The sequence below is a fragment of the Chiloscyllium plagiosum genome, unplaced genomic scaffold (assembly GCF_037043375.1).
Source record: "Chiloscyllium plagiosum isolate Xiang-an unplaced genomic scaffold, Cpla_swu_hap1 HiC_scaffold_28, whole genome shotgun sequence".
Classification (NCBI taxonomy): domain Eukaryota; kingdom Metazoa; phylum Chordata; class Chondrichthyes; order Orectolobiformes; family Hemiscylliidae; genus Chiloscyllium; species Chiloscyllium plagiosum.
Window position 1 is genome coordinate 7,180,650 of NW_028270166.1, and position 23,883 is coordinate 7,204,532.

The window sequence follows — 23,883 nt, forward strand, 5'->3', positions numbered from 1 at the left end:
ATTAAACTCCATTTGCCATTTCTCAATCCACTTTCCCAGCTGACTGAGGTCCTGCTGCAATAACTGTCCACGATACCGCCTATTTCAGTGTCATCTGCAAACTTGCTAATCATACCTTGTACATTCTCATCCAAATCATTGATATAGATAAAAAACAACAAGGGGCCCAGCACCGACCCCTGAGGTACTCCACTAGTCACTGGCCTCCAGTCTGACAAACAGCTTTCCACTGTTACACTCTGCTTCCTACCATCAAGCCAACTGTCTATCCAATATGCCAGCTCTCCCTGGATTCCATGTGATCTAACTTTCCAATGCAGCCTGCCATGTGGAACCTTAGCAAAAGCCTTGCTGCAATCCATGTAGACTATGTCTACTGCCCTGCTCTCGTCAACCTTCCTGGTCACTTCATCAAGGAACTCTATCAAATTTTTGAGGCATGATTTCCCATGTACAAAGCCATGTTGACTACTCCTAATCAAGCCCAGTCTTTCCAAATGCATATATATTTTATCCCTCAGAATCTTCTCAAGTAACGTACCCACCACAGATGTTAAGTTTTATTGGGCTATACTTCCCAGGTTTTTCTTTGCAGCCCTTCCTGAATAAAGGCACAGCATTCGCTACCCTCTAGTCTACCGGTATCTTACCCGTGGCTAACGATGACACAAAAATATTAGCCAGGTCCCTTGCAATTTCTTCTCTAGCTTCTTGCAGTGTCCTTGCATATATCTGGTCAGGATCAGGAGACGTGTCACCTTCATACATTTTAATAGCCCAACACCTCCTCTACTGTGATGTGGATTGTCCCCAAGATATGATCACTAACTCACCTAACTTCCAAATTCTTCGTGTCTTTCTCCACGGTAAACATAGAGGAGAAATATTCATTTAGGACCTCACCCACCTCCTGTGATTCCAGACATCCATGTCCACTATGGTCCTTGAGGGGTCATATTCTCTCCCTAGTGACTCTTTTTTCTTTAATATACTTAAAGAACCTCCTTGGATTCACCCTGATCTTCATAGCCAAAGCTATCTCATGGCCCCTTGTCGCCCTCCTGATTTCCTTCTTCAGTAAACTCCTGTATCCCCTTTTTACCTCCAGGGATTCCCTTGGTCCCAGCTGCCTGTATCTGAACCATATTTCCTTCTTGTTTCTGGTCAAAGCCTCAATATCTCATCATGCAGGGTTCCCTATCCTGCCAATCTTGCCTTTCACCCTCACAGGAACATTTCAACCTTGAACTCTAACTATCTCACCTTTGGAGGCCTCCCATTTGCCAGAGGTCCCTTTGCCTGCAAACAAACTCCTCCAATCAGCCCCTGCACGCTCCTGCCTAATTCCATCAAATTTCACCTTGCCCCAATTTAGAACTTGAATCTGTGGACCAGTTTTGTCCCTCTCCATAACTATCTTAAAATTAATAGAACTATGGTCACTGGTCTCAAAGTGTTCCCCCACTGTCACCTGACCTGCCCTATTTCCCAAGAGTAGATTGTGTATTGCCCCTTCCTGAGTGGGACCCTCTATATACATGATTCAACTCGATGTGTTGGTCGCTTGTTGGTCGCTATTGCTAATGTTTCTTCAAGGTTGATTTTTGTTAAAAATGATTTTAAAATTCACAACTGTCAGGTTGAGACTCAAACACATTGCAATGGGGACTTGTCCAGATCTTACATCAATGAAACAACCACTATATAACTTCTCCAACAGAGTTCCTTTTGATCATCCACCTGTCTCTCAGCAATCCTATAGTAAATGGTTTGATTTTAACAGCAGGTGTCAGTCACAGAAGCAGCTGTTGTCATGTGCAAGAAGCATAGAAAATTAAGCAAGAAAAATGCAAACTTCCCAATAAAGTCTCAGATTCCAAACAAGGACAAGTTGTTTTGTTTTCGCAAAGACAAAGTAAGGCATCTCGGAGAGTAAGCTGCTTTCATACTGCCTCATAATAAAGTTAAACAGTGCCACCTCTCTAATTCAAACTTTTAGGATTGAGATTTTACCAGATTTTGGAGTTTTCTGGATTATGGAGTGATGTTAGAATTCCAAATGACAAGCATGTGAAATGGAAAATGCCATATTAACCTGAAACTTAATACATTGATAAACTTTACAAAGAAAGAATAAAAATTGTTTTGCTCATCCAAATATTGTATCGCCTGCTCCCAAAGTATTTTACTAAACAGATGCTGTGAGCTGTTTGGGAATTTAAAGAAAAATCCTGGAAAACTGGTAATTTTTGTATGACAATTTCCAGACCAGAGAGATTACTGCATATCACTTCCTTGAATTTTTACAATGAAAGGATGAGAACCAAATTGAAAGTGTATATTTTTTGGCACTTTCAGTCTCCAATCATAACACTTGCTTCAAGCTAATGATAGCTTTGGAATGTGCAATTATGTAAAATTAATAGCAGCTTTGGGATGTGAAATGGCAGATAATTTGATTTCACCTCAATACCCTATAATCCTTCCGAATACATTCTCCCTCCCCACAAAAGAGTGATTTCAAGTGTGCAATCACTTCTTTCAGTACTCAGTAATTCTCTTACCTCTTTGTTTTGAAGGTGCAGCATTTTCCTAGGGATGTGCCCAGGGGATCATTTGTTTTTCCTCCATTTTCCATCTGTCAGAGTTCCCTGCATCGGAAGTTTGATCAAGTCCCTCTCCAGTGCTTGAGAAAAAATGTCTTGCCTTGTACTCCGCTGCATCCTGTGGGAGTGTCACATTGTTGGAACTGCTGGGCAACGCTTTAAACGGAAACACCTATTTGCTCTCTCAGCTCTAAGTGTAAATAAATCTCATGGCATCATTGCACAGAAGAACACCCAGTTTTCCTTGATGTCCTGGGCTGTAATTTATCCTTATGTCAGCCCCTGGAAACTGATGATGTGGTCATGATAACCTTGCAGTCTGTCGATTTTGCTGTGGACATATTCATTTTGCAACATTACAAATGTGACTAAACTTCTGATGTATAAAAACAGAAACTCAGCAGGCCTGGCAGCATCTGTGGGAAGAAAGCAGAGTTAACGTTGTTGAGAACTGTGGGTGGCCAGGAGAGTGTGGTATTTACACTGAAGCCAAAGTTGGAGGGGAGAGGGGTGGGGAGAGGTGAGTGGATATTACTTTTTCTTAGCTACTGACAGTCCAAATGAAGAGTTACTGGACTCAAAATGTTAACTCTGCTTTCTTCCCACAGACACTGCCTGACCTGCTGAGTTTCTCTGGCAATTTCTGTTTTTGCTTCAGATTTCAGGCATCCACAGTTCTTTGTTTTACTTCAAAGGTACAGACTTGGCTGTAAAGTGGGCTGGGACATGCTGAGGTTGTAGAAGGGTGGCTGGATATTACATGCACCCCACCTGGTTGTGTTGTTGGTGGGGAGGGAGAGGGATGCATATAAAATCGGTCAGACAGCCAGCCCACTACCCTCACACCCACCCTGAAGCTCACCCATCAACATGGAGGGTACAGGTTCCAAGGTTGGCTTGGAAATAAATAAAGGATGGTCAGCTAGGCTTGTTTGAAGCTCAGTTCAGCCCAATATTATAGTGTTCACCCCATGAAAAGATTGGCATACGTGAAAAATGGTGAGAATAAAGGGGTGCTGTCAGATGGAGATTTTAGATCATTGAATCCCTACAGTGTGGAAGTAGGCCATTCAGCCCATACTGCCCCCACTGAAGAGCAACACCTCCCCCCCACTCATCACCATAGCCTTGCATTTTCTATGGCTAATCTAAATATCCTTGGATGCTACTGGGCAATTTAACGTGGCCAATCCACATGACCTGCATATCTTTGGATTGTGGGAGGAAACCGTAACACCCGGAGGAAGCCCATGCCGACACAGGGAGAATGCGCAAACTCCACACAGACAGTCACCCAAGACTGGAATCGAACCCAGCTCCCTGGCACTGTGAGGCAGCAGTGCTAACCACTGAGGTACATGACATCCAGAATCCCTCTACCCTGCCAGGTAGTACCCTCTTTATTCTGACCCGCATATACATGAAATCCATTGTCCCATGTCCGTCAGTGGGGGCAGTATGGGCTGAATGGCCTACTTCCACACTGTAGGTGCTGACCACTCCAGAGGATGTGATATCCCATTTGCCCTCAACTGAGTGGTAGAACTCCCACTTTCCATCAAATGAGCTCAGCCACAATGATTTATATCTTGGGGGGTAGACTTTGCTGTTGGCCTGTTGGCATTTCTTCTGGGTGGGTGCCAGGTGAGGGGATTGCTGACATCTTCTGCATCCAGAACTTGTGCCCCAGCAGTTCTTATGGAAGGGGGTGGTAGTGACTTAGTGATCATGTCACTAGACCAGAGTAAACCAGAACACCAGGCTAATGCTCTGAGGGCGTTGGCCTGAACCTGACCATGGATAGAATTTGAGATCAGTAAAAATCAGCAATGTAAATCTTGCACAGTGGTGACCATGTTGATTATAATAAAAACACCATCTGGTTCGCTAATGCCCTTTGGGGAGGGAAATCTGCTGTCCTTACCCAGTCTGGCCTACACATGACTCCAGACCCACAGTATTGTGGCTGGCTTTAACTGGCCTCTGGGCAATAAATGTTGACTGAGACAACCATGTCCATATCCCATAAATGTAAAAAAAAAGCCTCTGACTTTTGAGGGGCAATGGGGAAGGAAGGTTTAGTTTAATTTTAGTGGTCTCGGGTTGTGTATATAATCGATAAAAATAATCCTGGATTCTTCTGTTCCATCACATATTGATGTTGAAAGTCTAGAAGTAAATGTAATCTTCAGTTCCTGCAGGCAGTCAGAGAGGTCACGAGGTCACCAGGGAGCAACAGAGCCTGTTGGGATACGTGAGTATGCAGTGTAAATTATTTACATTTCAGGTCCAGCATTCTTCAGTTCCTGAACGCAGTCAGGGAGGTCACGAGGTCACATATTTGGGTGGTTGGTTTACCCGAAACACGACTTGGGTAGTGTCTCCCACCCATCCTCCTCCTCTAACCAAAACAAAAGCTCTGTGCGTCGGTTGATAAGGTGACAAGTGTTTTCTTCCATGTTACATTTTTTTCAGCTGTCTGTTTGGGAATTTAGCATAGTGGGAATGGAGGTTAGGGCAGTTGAATTTTCCTCCTGCAGGATGTGGGAGGTAAGGGTCACCTCTAGTGTCCCTGCTGACTTCATTTGTGGGAAGTGCAACCAACTCCAGCTCCTCGAGAACTGCGTTAGGGAACTGGCGCTGGAGCTGGATGAACTTTGGATCATTTGGGAGGTGGAGGGGTTTATTGAGAGGAGTTACAGGGAGGTAGTTACTGTCAGGGGTAGGAAAGGGAACCGGCAGGCAGTACAGGGATATCCTGTAGTGGTTCCCCTCAACAACAGGTTTTGGATACTGTTGGGGCAGACGACCTACCAGGGGTAGGTCATGGGGTACAGGCTCTGGCACAGAGTCTGTCCTTGTTGCTCACAGAAAAGCAGAGCTTCAGGCATTGGGAACTCCATCGTTAGGGGTACAGAGAGGAGGTTTTGTGGGAACGAGAGAGACTTGCGATTGGTGTGTTGCCTTCCAGGTGTCAGGGTTCATGATATCTCTGATTTTGTTTTGGGATGCCTGAGGGGGAGGGGGAGCAGCCCCAAGTCGTGGTCCACATAGGCACCAACGACATAGGTAGGAAGAAAGGTGGGGATTTAAGGCAGAAATTCAGGGAGCTAGTGTGGAAGCTTAGAACTAGAACAAACAGAGTTGTTATCTCTGGTTTGTTGCCTGTGCCACATGCTAGTGAAGTGAGGAACAGGGAGAGAGCAGAGCTGCACACGAGGCTGCAGGGATGGTGCAGGAGAGAGTGTTTTGGATTCTTGGATAATTGGAATTCTAGCAAGTTTTGAGAAGATTTGTAGCTCAGGTTGAGGTTCTGGATGTAGGTTTGCTTACTAAGCTGCAAGGTTCATTTTCAGACATTTCGTCACCATACTAGGTAACATCTTCAGTGAGCCTCCGGACGAAGCACTCCCGGTGTTTTCTGCTTTCTATTTATATGTTTGAGTTTCCTTGGTTTGGTGAAGCCATTTCCTGTGGTGACATCATTTCCTATGGTGATGCCATTTCCTGTTCTTTTTCTCAGGGGGTGGTAGATGGGGTCCAAGTCAATGTGTTTGTTGATAAAGTTCCGGTTGGAATGCCATGCTTCTAGGAATTCTCTTGAGTGTCTCTGTTTGGCTTGTCCTAGGTTGTCCCAGTCGAAGTGGTGTCCTTCCTTATCTGTATGTAAGGATACTAGTGAGAGTGGGTCATGTCGTTTTGTGGCTAGTTGATGTTCATGTATCCTGGTGGCTAGATTTCTGCCTGTTTGTCCAATGTAGTGTTTGTACAGTTCTTGCAAGGTATTTTGTAAATGACATTAGTTTTGCCTGTTGTCTGTATAGGGTCTTTCAAGCTGTTTTAGTGTGTTGGTGGGTTTGTGGGCTACCATGATGCCAAGGGATCTGGCAGTCATTTCCGAGATGACTTTGATGGAGGGGAGAGTGGCTAGGGTTTCTGGACACGTTTTGTCTGCTTGTTTGGGTTTGTTGCTGAGAAATCGGCAGACTGTGTTCATTGGGTACTCTTTCTATTTGAATACACTGTATAGGTGATTTTCCTCTGCTCTGCATAGTTCCTCTGTGCTGCAGTGTGTGTTGGCTCATTGGAATAATGTTCTGATGCAGCTTTGTTTGTGGATGTTGGGATGATTGCTTCTGTAGTTCAATATTTGGTCTATATGTGCTGTTTTTCTATAGATGCTGGTTTGAAATTGCCTATTGGCTGTTTGTTCTAGTGTGACAGCTGGAATGGCAGTTTGTTGTTGTTTTCCTCCTCTTTAGTGAATTTTATGCCAGTAAGGGTATTATTGATGGTCTTGAAGGTTTCCTCTAATTTGTTTCGTTTTGTGATGTCACAGGTGTCATCCACGTAACAGACCCAGAGTTTAGGTTGGATGGTTGGCAGAGCTGTTTGTTCGAGTCTCTGCATTACTGCCTCTGCTAAGAACCCTGATATCGGAGATCCCATGGGTGTTCCATTGGTTTGTCTGTAGGTTTGGTTGTTGAAGGTGAAGTGGGTGGTAAGGCATGGGTCCACGAGCTTGACAATACTGTCCTTGCTGATGAAGTTAGTTGTGTTTAGTATATCTGTCTTTGGGTCTTCTAATAGTGTTGTCAGTGTTTCCTTGGCCAGGTTAATGTTGATGGATGTGAACAGGGCTGTTACATCAAAGGAGACCATTATTTCATCCTTTTCTATCTTGGTGTCTTTGATGGTCTTCAGGAATTCTTGGGTGGAGTGGATGGAGTGGCATGAGTCTTCAACTAAGTGTTTTAGTCTTTGGTGTAGCTCCTTGGCCAGTCTGTAAGTTGGTGTTCCAGGTAGTGAGACTATGGTTCTGAGGGGACCTCCTGGTTTGTGAATTTTGGGCAATCCATAGAAGCTCTTTCTGGGGAAGGTGGGACCTCTACAAACAGGATGATCTTCACCAGAACCAGAGGGGTACCAATGTCCTGGAGGAAATTTGGTAATGCTCTTCAGGGAGGTTTAAACTAATGTAGCGGGGATGGGAACCTGAGTTGTAGTTCCAGTGCACAGGAGGTTGAAGGTAATGAGGTCAAGGATAGGTTCACAAGGTCATGAAAGGGCACCAGCAATCAGGGCTTCAATGCCAGGAGCATCCAGAATAAGGTGGGTGAACCTGCAGCATGAGTTGGTACCTGGGATTTCGATGTTGTGGCCATTTCAGAGACATGGCTAGAGGAGGGACAGGAATGGTTGTTGTAGATTCCGGGATTTAGATGTTTCAGTAAGAACAGAGAAGATGGTAAAAGAGATGCCATTCCAGCTGTCACACTAGAACAAACAGCCAATAGGCGATTTCAAACCAGCATCTATAGAAAAACAGCACATATAGACCAAATATTGAAGTACAGAAGCAATCATCCCATTAGCATTGTTAGTCAAGGGTAGTATTACAGCAGCTGAGAGAACATTTGAGGACTCATCCATTGAGGTAGTTTGGGCTGAGGTTAGAAACAGGAAAGGAGAGGTCACCCTGTTGGGAGTTTTCTATAGGCCTCCGAATTGTTCCAGGGATGTAGAAGAAAGGATAGCAAAGATGATTCTTGATAGGAGTGATAGTAACAGGGCAGTTGTTATGGGGGACTTTAACTTCCCCAATGTTGACTGGGAATACAATAGTTCAAGTAGTTTAAATGGGTCAGTTTTTGTTCAATGTGTGCAGGAGGGTTTCCTGACACAGTATGTAGACCTTCCACCCTACAAACCTCCGCATAAACCAAATCATCTGCCGACATTTCCGCCACCTCCAAAAAGACCCCACAACCAGGGATATATTTCCCACCCCATCCCTTTCTGCCTTCTGCAAAGACCGTTCCCTCCGTGACTACCTGGTCAGGTCCACGCCCCCCTACGAGGAGAAAGTGAGGTCTGCAGATGCTGGAGATCAAAGTTGAAACTTTATTGCTGGAACAGCACAGCAGGTCAGGCAGCATCCAGGGAACAGGAGATTCGACGTTTCGGGCACAGGCCCTTCTTCAGGAACGTCGAATCTCCTGTTCCCTGGATGCTGCCTGACCTGCTGTGCTGTTCCAGCAATAAAGTTTCAACACGCCCCCCTACGACCCACCCTCCCATCCTGGCACTTTCCCCTGCCACCGCAGGAACTGTAAAACCTGTGCCCACACCTCCTCCCTCACCTCTATCCAAGGCCCTAAAGGAGCCTTCTACATCCATCAAAGTTTTACCTGCACATCCACCAATATCATTTATTGTATCTGTTGCTCCCGATGCGGTCTCCTATACATTGGGGAGACTGGGCGCCTCCTAGCAGAGCGCTTTAGGGAACATCTCAGAGACACCCGCACCAATCAACCAAACCGCCCCATGGCCCAACATTTCAACTCCCCCTCCCACTCTGCCGAGGACATGGAGGTCCTGGGCCTCCTTCACTGCCGCTCCCTCACCACCAGACGCCTGGAGGAAGAACGCCTCATCTTCCGCCTCGGAACACTTCAACCCCAGGGCATCAATGTGGACTTCAACAGCTTCCTCATTTCCCCTTCCCCCACCTCATCCTAGTTTCAAACTTCCAGCCTGCACTGTCCCCTTGACCTGTCCGGACTTGTCCGACCTGCCTAGCTCCTTTTCCACCTATCCACTCCACCCTCTCCTCCCTGACCTATCACCTTCATCTCTTCCCCCACTCACCTGTTGTACTCTATGCTACTTTCTCCCCACCCCCACCCTCCTCTAGCTTATCTCTCCACGCTTCAGGCTCTCTGCCTTTATTCCTGATGAAGGGCTTTTGCCCGAAACGTCGATTTTGCTGCTCGTCGGATGCTGCCTGAATTGCTGTGCTCTTCCAGCACCACTGATCCAGAATCTGGTTTCCAGCATCTGCAGTCATTGTTTTTACCACAGTATGTAGACAGGCCAACAAGGGGCAATGCGATATTGGGTTTAGTACTTGGGAATGAACCCAGCCAGGTGTTTGTTTTGGAGGTAGGTGAGCACTTTGGCAATAGTGACCACAACTTGGTTGTATTTACAATAGCAATGGGCAGGGATAGGTATATATCGTAGGACAAGTGTTATAGCTGGGGGAAAGGCAATTACAATGTAATTCGGCATGATTTAGAATGCATAGGATGGGGAAGAAAACTGCAGGGGATGGGCATAGTTGAAATGTGGAGTTTATTCAAGGAACAGCTACTGCGGGTCCTTGATAAGTACATATCTATCAAGCAGGGAGGTAGTTGTCGAGAAAGGGAGTGATGGTTTACTAAACAGGTTGAAGCTCTTGTCAAGAGGAAGAAGAAGGCTTATGTGAGGGTAAGGTGTGAATGCTCAGTTAGGGGGCTTGGACGTTATAAGTTAGCCAGAAAAGATCTAGAGATAGGGCTAAGAAGAACCAGGAGGGGACATGAGAAATTGTTGGTGGGTAGGATCAAGGAAAACCTTAAGGTCTTCTATAGGTATATCAGGAATAAAAGAATGACTACAGTAAGATTAGGGCCAATCAAAGATAGTAGTGGAAAGTTGTGTGTGGAATCTGAGAACATAGGGGAAGCACCTAATGAATATTTTTTGTCAGTATTCACATTGGAAAAGGGCAATGTTAATGAGAATACGGAGATACAGGCTATTAGATGAGATGGGATAGTGGTTGTCAAAGAGGAGATTTTAGCAATTTTGGAAGATCTGAAAATTGATCAGACCCTGGGCCGGATGGGATTTATCCTCATATTCTCTGGGAAGCCAGGGAGGAGATTGCAGAGCCTTTGGCTTTGATCTTTATGTCATCATTGTCGACAGGAGTAGTGCCAGAAGACTGGAGGATAGCAAATGTTGTTCCCTTGTTTAAGGCGGGGAGTCAGGACAACCCTGGTAATTATAGGCCAGTGAGCAGTTGTGGGTAAGGTGTTGGGAAAGGTTATAAGAGATAGGATTTATAATCATCTGGAAAGGAATAATTTGATTAGGGATAGTCAACACAGTTGAAGGGTAGACCATGCCTCACTAACTTTACTGAGTTCTTCGAGAAGGTGGCAAAGCAGGTGGATGAAGGTAAGGTGGTTGATGTGGTGTATATAGATTTCAGTAAGGCGTTTGATAAGGTTCCCCACGGTAGACTGTTGCAGAAAATATGGAGTTTCGGGATTGAAGGTGATTTAGTGGTTTGGATCAGAAATTTGTCAGCTGAAAGAAGGCAAAGGGCGGTGGTTGATGGGAAATGTTCATCCTGGAGCTCAGTTACCAGTGGTGTGCTGCAAAGATCTGTTTTGGGGCCACTGCTGTTTGTCATTTTTATAAATGATCTGGATGTAGGCGTAGAAGGATGGGTTAGTAAATTTGCGGATGACAATAAGGTAGGCAGAGTTGTGGATAGTGCTGAAGGATGTTGTGGGTTACAGAGGTTATAGATAAGATGCAGAGCTGGGCTGAGAAATGGCAAATGGAGTTTAATGCAGAAAAGTGTGAGATAGTTCACTTTGGAAGAAGTAACAGGAATGCAGAGTACTGGGCTAATGGTAAAATTCTTGGCAGTGTAGATGAACAGTGAGATTTCGGTGTCCAGGTGCATAAATCCCTGAAAGTTACTACTCAGGTTGATAGGATTGTTAAGAAGGCATTTGGTCTGTTGGCTTTTATTGGTAGGGAGATTGAGTTTCGGAGCCATGAGGTCATGCTTCAGCTGTACAAGACACTGGTAAGGCTGCACCTAGAGTATTGCATATAGTTCTGGTCACCGCATTTTAGGAAGGATGTGGAAGCTTAGGAAAGGGTTCAGAGGAGATTTACTTGGATGTTGCCTGGTATGGAAGGCAGGTCTCATGAGGAAAGGCTGAGGGAACTGAGGTTGTTTTCGTTGGAGAGAAGAAGGTGACTTAATCTAGATGTTTAAGATAATCAGGGGGTTAGATAGGGTGGACAGTAAGAGCCTTTTTCCTCGGATGGTAAAGGCTAACATGAGGGGACATAGCTTTAAATTGAGGGGTGATAAATCTAAGACAGATATCAGGGGTGGTTTCTTTATTCAGAGAGTGGTAGGGGCATGGAACGGCCTGCCTGCAACAGTAGCAGACATGCCGATGTTAAGGGCATTTAAATGGGGATTGGACACACATATAGGTAGTAATGGCACGGTGTAGGTTAGATGGGCATCAGATCAATTTCACAGGTCAGCATAATATCGAGGACTGAAGGGCCTGTACTGCACTGTTATGTTCTATGTTCTATGTTCATAAAAGCTCCGGTTTATCACAAGATTGAAGCTCAGACTGGAAAGGGAAACCTTTGTCTGAAAGACAACATTTGATTTCTTAATTTATAAGGTGGAGGAGGTTTTAAAAAAATTCATTCAGGGGATGAGGGAGTCACTGGCTAGGCCAGCATTTATTGCCCAGAGGACAGTTAAGAGTCAACCACATTGCTTGTGGGTCTGGAGGCATATGTAGGTCAGACCAAGTAAGGATGGCAGCTTCCTTCCCAAAAGGTCATGGGGTTGTCTCAACGATTAACAAAGGTTTCATGGTCATCAAAGGTTTCATGGGTGGCACAGTGGTACAGTGGTTAGCACTGCTGCCTCACAGTGCCAGAGACCCGGGTTCAAATCCTGCCTCCTGTCTGTGTGGAGTTTGCACATTCTCCACGTGTCTGTGTGGGTTTTCTCCGGGTGCTCCGGTTTCCTCCCACAGTCTAAAGATGTGCAGGTTAGGTGAATTGGCCATGCTAAATTGCCCATAGTGTTAGGTGTAGGGGAATGGGTCTGGGTGGGTTGCTCTTCAGAGGGTCGGTGTGGAATTGTTGGGTCAACGGGCCTGTTTCCACACTGTAAGTAATCTAATCTAATTACAGGCATTTACTGAATTCAAATTCCACCATCTGCTGTGGCAGGGTTAAAGTCCAGGTTCTCAGGATGTTACCTGGCTCTCTGGATTAACTGTCCAGCAATATTATCACTAGGCCATTGCCTCCCCCAGGCTTCCTTTACATAATATTCTGCCACATAAGAAAATGGTTCTGTAAATATGGATTTAAGTCGTCATGGTGTTCTTTATTCATGAAGGAAATACGCAGAGAAAAAATGAGGTACGAAGATAAACTGGCCAAAAATATAAAGGAGGATAGTAAAAGCTTTTTTAGGTATGTGAAAGGCAAAAAAATGGTTAAGACTAAAATTGGGCCCTTGAAGACAGAAACAGGGGAATATATTACAGGGAACAAAGAAATGGCAGAAGAATTGAATTGGTACTTCAGATCTGTGTTCACTGGGGAAGACACAAGCAATCTCCCTGAGGTAACAGTGGCTGAAGGACCTGAACTGAGGGGAATTTATATATGCCAAGAATTGGTGTTGGAGAGACTGTTAGGTCTGAAGGTTGATAAGTCCCCGGGGTTACTCTTTGGAGGGTCGTTGTGGACTGGTTGGGGCTGAAGGGCCTGTTTCCACACTGTAGTGAATCTAATCTAATCTAAAAAAAGCTTTCTTCATCCAAACATACTTGGAAGTCTCTGTGCTGCCAGCCCTCACTGGAATCTTGTGAACACCTTCATGGAAACACCCCGCACCATCCAAACCCACTCTCCCCACTCCTGCTCCTCACTACCAGTTGTCTCGAGAGAGCAGGTAAGACAATGGTGATTTTTATCATTGCTCAATAGCTGCCAACAGATCGGGCTAGGTGGTTGGAATGAATTTTCAAACCCTTTGTACTAAAACATGTGAGAGTTGACATGTGCTTTATACTTTATCAAGAAACGAACAGGTACTGTTCAATGTGGAACTGCACTGAGGCGAATTATTGAAGTTGAAGATTAAATTTGATCAATTTATCTTTGACAGATACCCGATTAGGTCACCAAGGCCTGGTTGCTATGGAGATAAATTTGAATACCCTGGCATCAGAACGTATGGAATTCGAGATCCTAGTGAGCAGTATGATGTCTACTGTTATATCAAAGAACTTAAAGGCAAGTCAGAGTTTTTGCTTAGTTCAAAAATGGTGAGAAATCAGGTCCAGGAGCTTGAATATAAAGCATTCCATTTAATTCTTCTGTGCACATTGACACCTCCGGCCTCCTGTCTTGTTTGTCTTTATTCGGAAATTGGGTGTGGGCATCAGTGACAGGAACAGCATTTGTTTTTCATCCCTGATTGCCCTTGAATTAAGAAGCTTGTCAGGATCATTTCAGAGGAACAACAGTGTTCTGAGTCTGGAATCACATGTAGACCAGACTGGGTCGGGGACAGGTCCTTCTCTTAAGAGCATTAATGAACCCAATGGGTTTTTACAGCAATTGCTGCTGGATGTCATTGTTCCTGTTAGCAAGATCAGCTTTGTACTCCAGATTTATTGACTGAATTTAAGTTTCACCACTTGCTATGGTGGGATTTGAACTCATTTCTCCAATGCATTAGCCTGGGTTTCTGGATTACTTGCCAATGACATTCATACCACTACATCACTGTCTCCCCCAGGCACTGCAAATAATGCAGCCATTATTTTGATATTTTGGTAGAGAGATATTGCTACATGGATGTTAAGAAAAATAATTTAGTTATTGGGAAGGGAATGTGCTTGTTATTGGGTGTTGTACTTGGGGAGTGTTTAGAGCAATCAAGGAGAAAGATGCCAGAAAAGAGCAATAAAATCTGTCACTTTTATTTCCAATGTTCAGTTCCTCTTATTTAGCCATTTCACACCTAACTTTGAGCTGTAGTCACCTCCGTGCACTGCTGATCTTGTCTTTGAAGCTTAGACAAGCCACTTGTACATGCCAGCTGTTTGTTTTATAGAATCCCTATACGGAAGGAGGCCTTTCGGCCCATCAAGTCCATTCCGAACAGCATTCATCCCAGACCTAACTCCCCAACCTATCTTTAGAACCCTGCATTTCCTATGGCTAATCCACCTAGCCTGCACATCCCTGAACATTATGGGCAACTTAGCATGACCAATCAACCCTAACGTGCACAGTTTAAGACTGTGGGAGGAAACCAGAGCACCTGGAGGAAACCCACGCAGACACAGGGAGAATGTGCAAACTCCACCCAGACAGTCACCTGAGGTTGGAATCAAACCCGGGTCCCTGATGCAGTGAGACAGCAGTGCTAACCACTGAGCTGCCGTTCTGCCCTGGATGGGACCCTGAAAGTGCTGCTGGACTGTACGTGTGGTGTGGTGACTTTAGTGGTTCCCCATTCCGACTGGGATAGTAAGTTGTTGTGAGACCTCCACTCTGTCTCATTACCAGACTGCTGACATCCATCTGCAGCTCTGTCTGAACTGGGCCAGGCTGACTGTGAGATGACAAATGCTAAATATTACAGAGTAAAGGGGGACAAATTAAAATGCACCACATAGTGTTACTCAGATGAGAAAGACTTTTATTTACTTGGCACCTATCAAACCTGCAGGACAACACAAAGCATCTCACAGTCAGTGAAATACTTCTGAAGAATGGTCAGCAGTGTAATATGAGCAACACCGTAGCAAATTTGTACACAGCAATTTCCCAGAAATAACACCGTGATAGCAAACCGAGAAGCTGTTTTCCTAATGTTTATTGATGAATACGTATTGTCGGGGTGAACTCCCCATCTTCCTAATGGGACAGTTTTTACATTTATCTTGTCCTGAGGGAGTACAAGGGACTTCAGCTTGACACCCTTTTCGATTGGTGACACCTCCCTTAACACTGCACTGGAGTGCGAGTCTAGATTATGGGGGATTTGCAGACTGCACCTTACTCGTAATCACAACTGTAGTGCAATGTGTTGTAGCTGTCCTGAGACAATTTGACCGACCAAGATGCTGACCTGTCACTGATCAGCCCACAGATAGACACCTACCATGTGAATGAGGGCCACCTCCTTCCCCCTCTCAGCCTGGGGAAGTCAAATCCAAACAAGCAGCATGTGTTCACTCTTAAGCTTCAAGATAATTAAATGTTGATCAAAGACTCTCTGTATCGTGTCAAATGGACCAGGGGGCTATGTGCCTCAGTGCACCCAATCACAGAAGCCTGATATTGCCTGAGAGTGATTTTCTTGACAAGAAATCATTTCACATCTGCCTGAAACTATAGACCCTAGATAAATCTCATAATTACGTCTAATTGGTTGAAACATTCTCACTTCTCAGCGAAATGGTTACGGGATGAAGTTCCGTTTCAAGGGCTTCAACCGAGACCCGAGGCTGGGGGAATGTTGCTCTGTCAGACACTTGGTAGGACATGGACAGGACATTATACGGAAGCCCCATCCGCACTAGTGATCCCCTGAGGACAGTTTTGAAGAGGTATATGAGAGTTCTCCCAGTGTTTTGGTCAATGCTTATCCCACAACCGCTATCATTAAAACAGATCATTTGCTTGTCATCCTTTTTATGTTTGCTGGATCTTTCTGTGTACAAATTGGCTGCTATGTTTTTCTACTGATTTTTATTCATTCATACGACGTGGGGGCTGGCTGTGCCAACATTTATTGCTGATGTTTAGTTGCCCTTGAGAAGGTGGTGGTGAGCTGCCTTCTTGAACCTGAAGATAGGACATAGAACATTGAAAAGTACAGCACAGAGCAGGCCCTTTGGCCCACGATGTTGTGCAAGGGTTAATCCCAATGTAAAATAAAATAACTTCACCTACGCACCCCTCAACTCATTGCTATCCATGTGCATGTCCAGCAGTCACTTAAATGCCCCTAATGACTCTGCTTCCACCACTGCCACTAGCAACGCATTCCATGCATTCACAACTCTCTGCGTAAAGAACCTTCCTCTGACGTCCCTTCTATACCTTTTTCCTAATATCTTAAAACTATGACCCCTCATACCATTCAATCCTGCCCTGGGGAAAGTCTCTGGCTATTGGCTCTATCCATACCTCGATCAGGTCACCTCTCTTCCTCCTTCTCTCCGGAGAGAAAAGTCCGAGCTTAAAGTCCGAGATGTGGATGATTTGGAGAGAGTGTCAAAGAGGTTAACCAAGATATTGCCTGGTATGGGGCATTTTAGCTATGAAGAAAGGTTGGATAGACTGCATTTGTTTTCACTGGAGCGCAGGAGGTTGAGGGGCGACCTGATAGACGTTTATAGGATTGTGAATGGCATGGATAGACTAGAAAGTACGAGGCTCTTTCCTAGGGTGAAGGGGTCAATTACACAGGTTCAAGGTGCAGGGAGGATGTTTAAAATAGACACGCGAGGCAAGTTTTTAACACAAAGGCTGGTGAGTGCCTGGAATATGCTGCCAGAGGAGATATTGGAAGCAGAAACACTGCTAGCAGCATTCAAGAAACACTTGAACGAATACGTGACTAGGAAAGGAATAGAGGATCCTGTAAGTGAAGACATTTTTAGTATGGAAGGGGAAAATGTGTCAACTCAGGCTTGGAGGGCTGAAGGGCCTGTGCCTGTGCCTGTGCTGTATTGTTCTTTGTTTTTTGCTCATTGCAGTCCATCTTGTAGTCTGTCTGCTGTCGGTAGACCCTCATTGCTGTTAGGGAGATAATTCCAGAGTTTTGACCCAGCAACGCTGAAGGAACAATGGTATATTTTATTTCAAAGAAAGGTACAGAGGAAGGACAGTTAGTATTTTGGGTCTCATGACCCTTCTTCAGAACTGAAACATTAATTCTGCTTTGTCTCCATAGATGAGGCGCCGAAATAGCTCAGTTGGGAGACCGTTAGATTGAAGATCTAAAGGTCCCTGATTTGATCCTGGGTTTTGGCAGAAACTTCATGGGCGGAACGGTGGCACAGTGGTTAGCACTGCTGCCTCACAGCGCCAGAGACCTGAGTTCAATTCCCACCTCAGGCAACTGTCTGTGTGGAGTTTGCACATTCTCTCCGTGTCTGCGTGGGTTACCTCCGGTTTCCTCCCACAGTCCAAAAATGTGCAAGTTAGGTGAATTGGCCATGCTAAATTGCCCGTAGTGTTAGGTGAAGGGGTAAATGTAGGGGAATGAGTCTGGGTGGGTTGCTCTTCAGAGGGTCGGTGTGGACTTGTTGGGCCAAAGGGCCTGTTTCCACACTGTAAATAATCTAATCTAATGATGCCCGATCTGCTGAGTTTTTCCAGCAATTTCTGTTTTTGTTCCACCATCTGATATGGTGGGGTTTGAACTCAGGTCCCCTGGTTTGTCTGGGTCTCTGGATTTCTAATGTACTGACAATATCACTATAATGACTCATCATTGCCTCCCTCATTACACCAGTGAGTACAATTCAGAAGTAATTAATTGGCTGCAAAAAGCACGCTCTGGGGTGTCCTGATGTCATGAGAGTTGCAAGAGAAATTTCTTTCTCTTGTAAGCATGATTTAGTGTCATTAAGTCAGACAGTCGTTATGGCCCAGGAACAGGTAATTAAGTTCATCAATTTCTGACTCAGTGTGGAAAGTTTTGACAAATATTAGTGATTTCTGGGAATGAGATATTATCAGGTTTTAGTACAGGGACCTTGAATTTTACATGCAAAATTTCTTTATGTCTTCCAATGATGTCAAACAAGACAATCTGAGACATTCAATCCCCCTACCAAATCTGCAATTTGGGATTTCTAATTGGTTCAATTATGTGCATGGCATCATTGAAAGACTTCATACTTGTTAATCTGTACAACATGTTCTGTACAATTACCACTTTCCAGTAGCCTTCCTGTAGACCAGGAAGTCAGTTCTCAACATCTTCACCAAGGCCGGAGTCCCAGCTTGGGTCCAGCCTTGCTCAGCGTTGTTCAAATCCTGTAGTGATGGCAACAGGAACTGAGCCAGTGATTGCGCCCGTACAGTGATCTGATCTCAGTTCTCCCAAGCGAGACACCTTAACAGTAATTAAGGACATCTGTTTGCTTTTTTAAAGCATTGATCTTACATCCACCATGCTCTTACGGAGGGAGTTCAAGGATGTTGTCCGAGCAACAATAATGGAACAGTGTCATATTTCCGAGTCAGGAGGTTGAGTGCCATGGAAGGGAACATGTGGGTGGTTGTGGTATTCTAATGAATCTGCTGCCCTTGTCCTTCTAGAAGGTAGAGGTCATGGGTTTGAAAGGTGCATTTCAAGGAACTAGGGTGAGTTACTGAAGTACATCTTGTAGGCGATAAGACTCCAGCCACTCTGTAGCGAATAGAGTGAACGTTTCCCCTGCAGAAAATTTATTTTAATAACTCCCCTTTAAGACAATTCCTTTGCTTCCCAATGACAGAAAGTGAAAAAGAACATCAAGCTGTGACTCCATTAAGGGCTCACGCACCAGACGGTCCATGAGTGAAGACTGGGAGATGCCCGAAGGCCCATATCAGTCAGATAAAGTGGCTCTTGCGAAGTACGAAGAGAATAGCCTTCTATTATGTCAAGTATTAGTCGCTACAATGACTGACAATACCTTTTCATGTGTTCACAGGCAATGTATTTCATGAGACGACCACTCTGAAATTGAACCTGACTGAGGCTATGCATCAATGCCAGATGCAGGGAGCTCAACTAGCAACTGCTGGCCAACTGTACATGGCCTGGAATCAGGGCTTTGATCAGTGTGACGCTGGCTGGCTGGCAGATGGCAGTGTGCGTTACCCCATTAACATTCCTCGAAGAAACTGCGGCGGAGATATGCCGGGCGTCAGGACGGTTTACCAACTCCCAAACAGGACGGGGTTTCCTGATGCTGGGTCAAAGTATGATGCCTACTGTTTCAGAGGTACGACTGTTACAGAGATACACTTGTTATATAGGTACGACTGTTACAGAGATACACTTGTTATATAGGTACGACCGTTACAGAGATATACTTGTTATATAGATAGGAATGTTATAGAGATACACTTGTTATATAGGTACAACTGTTATGGAGCTATCCTTGTTATATAGGTACAACTGTTATAGAGATACACTTGTTATGTAGGTACAACTGTTATAGAGATACACTTGTTATGTAGGTTCGACTATTACAGAGATACACTTGTTATATAGGTAGGACTGTTATAGAGATACACTTGTTATATAGGTACAACTGTTATAGAGATACACTTGTTATGTAGGTTCGACTATTACAGAGATACACTTGTTATATAGGTAGGACTGTTACAGAGATACACTTGTTATATAGGTACACAGGAGCAACTTTTTCACGCAGAGGGTGGTACGTGTATGGAATGAGCTGCCAGAGGAAGTGGTGGAAGCTGGTACAATTGCAACATTTAAGAGGCATTTGGATGGGTACATGAATAGGAAGGGTTTGGAGGAATATGGGCCGGGTGCTGGCGGGTGGGACTAGATTGGGTTGGGATATCTGGTCGGCATGGATGGGTTGGACCGAAGGGTCTGTTTCCATGCTGTACATCTCTATGACTCTATGACTCTAACTGTTATGGAGATACACTTGTTATATAGGTAAGACTGTTATAGAGATACTCTAGTTATATAGGTACGACTGTTATGGAGGTACACTTGTTATGTAGGTAGGACTGTTATAGAGATATAGTTCTTCTATAGGTAGGACTGTTATAGACATGCACTTGTTATATAGGTATGACTGTTACAGAGATACACTTGTTATATAGGTACAACTGTTATAGAGATACACTTGTTATATAGGTAGGACTGTTATGGAAATACACTTGTTATATAGGTAGGACTGTTGTAGATATACACTTGTCATATAGATAAGACTGTTATAGGGATACACTTGTCATGTAGGTACGACTGTTATGGAGATACACTTGTTATATAGGTACGACCGTTACAGAGATATACTTGTTATATAGATAGGACTGTTATGGAGATACACTTGTTATATAGGTACAACTGTTACAGAGATATACTTGTTATATGGGTACGACTGTTATAGGGATACACTTGTCATGTAGGTACGACTGTTACAGAGATATACTTGTTATATGGGTACAACTGTTATAGAGATACACTTGTTATATAGGTACACGGGCAACTTTTTCAAGCAGAGGGTGGTACGTTTATGGAATGAGCTGCCAGAGGATATGGTGGAAGCTGGTACAATTGCAACATTTAAGAGGCATTTGGATGGGTACATGAATAAGAAGGGTTTGGAGGGATATGGGCCAGGTGCTGGCAGATGGGACTAGATTGGGTTGGGATATCTGGTCGGCATGGATGTGTTGGACCGAAGGGTCTGTTTCCATGCTGTACATCTCTATGACTCTATGACTCTAACTGTTATGGAGATACACTTGTTATATAGGTAAGACAGTTATAGAGATACACTTGTTATGTGGGTAGGACTGTTATAGAGATACACTTCTTCTATAGGTAGGACCGTTATAGAGATACACTTGTCATATAGGTATGACTGTTACAGAGATACACTTGTTATATAGGTACAACTGTTATGGAGATACACTTGTTATGTAGGTAGGACTGTTATAGAGATACACTTCTATAGGTAGGACTGTTACAGACATACACTTGTTATATAGTTAGGGCTGTTATAGAGATACACTTGTTATATAGGTATGTGTATTAGAGAGATACACTTGTTATATAGGTATGACTGTTACAGAGATACACTTGTTATATAGGTACAACTGTAATAGGGATACACTTGTTATGTAGGTAGGACTGTTATAGAGTTACACTTCTTCTATAGGTAGGACTGTTGTAGATATACACTTGTCATATAGATAAGACTGTTATAGGGATACACTTGTTATGTAGGTACGACTGTTATGGAGATACACTTGTTATATAGGTACGACTGTTATAGAGGTACACGTATTATATAGATAAGACTGTTATGGAGATACACTTGTTATATAGGTAAGACTGTTAGAGAGATACACTTGTTATATAGGTATGACTGTTACAGAGATACACATGTTATATAGGTACAACTGTTATGGAGATACACTTGTTATGTGGGTAGGACTGTTATAGAGATACACTTCTTCTATAGGTAGGACCGTTATAGAGATACACTTGTCATATAGGTAAGACTGTTATTGAGATACACTTGTTATAGAGGTGCGACTGTTACAGAGGTACACGTATTATATAGGTACAACTGTTATAGAGATACACTTGTTATATAGGTACGACTGTTTTAGAGATACACTTGTTATATAGGTACAACTGTTATGGAGATACACTTGTTATAAAGGTGCGACTGTTACAGAGATATGAATCAAAAAGTGTGGCGCTGGAAAAGCACAGCCGGTAGGCAGCATCTGAGGAACAGGAGAGTCGGTGTTTCGAGCATAAGCCCTTCATTAAGAGTTTTGTCCTTGAATAGTCCTTCTCATAATACTGTCCCAATATTTGACACACTCTCAATTCCAATTCCACCAGTGTGGCACGGTGGCTCAGTGGTTAGTACTGCGGCCTACCAGCACTAGGAACCCAGTTTCGATTCCACCCTTGGGTGGCTGTCTGTGTTGAGGTTGCACATTCTCCCCATGTCTGCGTGGGTGTGCTCCGGTTTCCTCCCGCAGCGCACGTCGTGCAGGTTAGGTGGATTGCCCTTGCTAAATTTCCCATGGTGTCTAGGAAGGTGCAACCTCGCTGGGTTAGGCAGGAGTTGCAGGGATAGGGGGCAGGGGTGGGGTTTGGATGCTCTTCAGACTCGATGGACTGAATGGCCTGCTTTGACACTAGGGATTCTATGACTCTTTGATTCACTTTGGAAGAGTTCGAGTTCCACTTCGTAGACTTTGAGCCAGCTGCAGGGCAACAATATTTCATTGTCAGAGATGCCATTTTCACAACAGTCTTAAACTGCAGCTCCATGACGGTCACTATTGTCCTCTCATTCCAGAGAGAAAGGAAGGGAGTTAAACCTGAGGGTCACCACACCTCAGGCGTTGGGGGTAGTTTGATTTCAGTCAAAGTGGTGACCTCATGGTATCCTCAGCCAGTTCAGGAATTAACCTCTGCTGTTGGGGTCTCATTTGCCATCCAACTAAGCTTTGCATCTTTGTTAACTTCTGAGGTGGATATTTAAGATCCTGTGCCACATTTAGACCACAGGCAAGTGCATTTATCCGTTAAACATCATTAGAAGAGATTATCTGGTCATTGACACATTGCTTACGGCAACTTGCTGGGAGCAACTTGGATTAAAGAAATGATTAAACCTCGTGAGTCGATAAAGTACTTTCTTGAATTAAGATAGGAAGTGCTGGAGAAACTCAGCAGTTCTGTGGAGAAAGAAACGGAGTTAACCTTTTAAGTCCAGTGACCCTTCTTCAGAACTCATTTAAGTACTTTCTTGAAATGCTTTAGAGAGTTCCGAGGTCATGAAATGTGCAATATTGATGCGAGCTAACCTATTTACTCAGATGTCCACAGTGACTGGTGAAGCAAGTAGGACAGTGTGAAATATTGTGGCTGCTGGAATTCTGAAACAAATGTAGACAATGCTGGAGAAGCTCAGTAGGTCTGGCAGCATCTGTGAAGAGAGAGAGACCAGAGTTAATGTTTTGACTCTGGTCTGACTCTTCTTAAGAAATGAAAGATGTTGGAACAGAGGTTCTTTTTTGTACTTTTGATAGTGGCAGAGGAAGAGCAGGAGCACAGATGGTGGACAGACTCAGTCCAAAAGGCACAACGGTTGTTAATTGTGGAGAATGAAAAAGAGCAATGTAGAAAGGGAGATATTAAAGTGTGAAAGGAAGGGGATCAGTCCTGTCTATTAAGTACAAGGTAAACAAGACACAAGCATCATAGATCTGTGGGTGAGGGGACAGGGGAGACAGAATGTAAGAAAAATGGAGAATGGACATAATTCAGTTAGTTTCTGAAGTTATTGAATTCAATGCTGAGACAATGTAGAGTTCTTTAGTTGAAGTTATGTCATATTTTTAGCAAAGTGGAACATAAGATGCCATCCAACACTGGAGTCTATTCCACCCTTCAGTCAAGTCATTGCTGATCTGTTTCTTAACTCCTTCAACACTCCTTGATCCATAAACTGTTAGTTATCCTCAAAGTGAAACAAAAACTATAAATGCTGGAAACCGGAAACAAACATAGGCAATGCTGGAGAAACTCAGCAGGTTTGGAAGCATCTGTGGAGAGAGAAACAGAGTTAACTTTTCAGGTCCAGTGAACCTTCTTCAAAACACAACAGACTCACTTTGAAAAAGGGTCATTGGACGTAAAATGTTAACTTTGTCTTTCTCTCCACAGAAGCTGCCGGACCTGATGAGTTTCTCCAGCACTTTCTGCTTCTGTTTCTGCTTTCTTTAGTATTGTGGCCATATAAAAGTCCATCACTTTAATTTTTTTAAAATTTCAGTTGATTTCCAGCTTCAAAGATGTTGTCCGTAAAACATCAGAAAGGAATTAGGCCAATTA

General features: G+C 44.0%; 1 protein-coding gene across 1 annotated transcript in view; it reads left to right on the plus strand.

Annotated features, from left to right (window-relative positions):
• ncanb (neurocan b) overlaps positions 1-23,883 on the plus strand; it is a 264,974-nt gene that overhangs the window by 88,354 nt on the left and 152,737 nt on the right. Inside the window, exons 5-6 of the mRNA XM_043721435.2 lie at positions 13,399-13,526; positions 18,962-19,255. Of these exons, the coding sequence (XP_043577370.2) occupies positions 13,399-13,526; positions 18,962-19,255 (422 nt within the window). The remainder of the gene's footprint in view (positions 1-13,398; positions 13,527-18,961; positions 19,256-23,883) is intronic.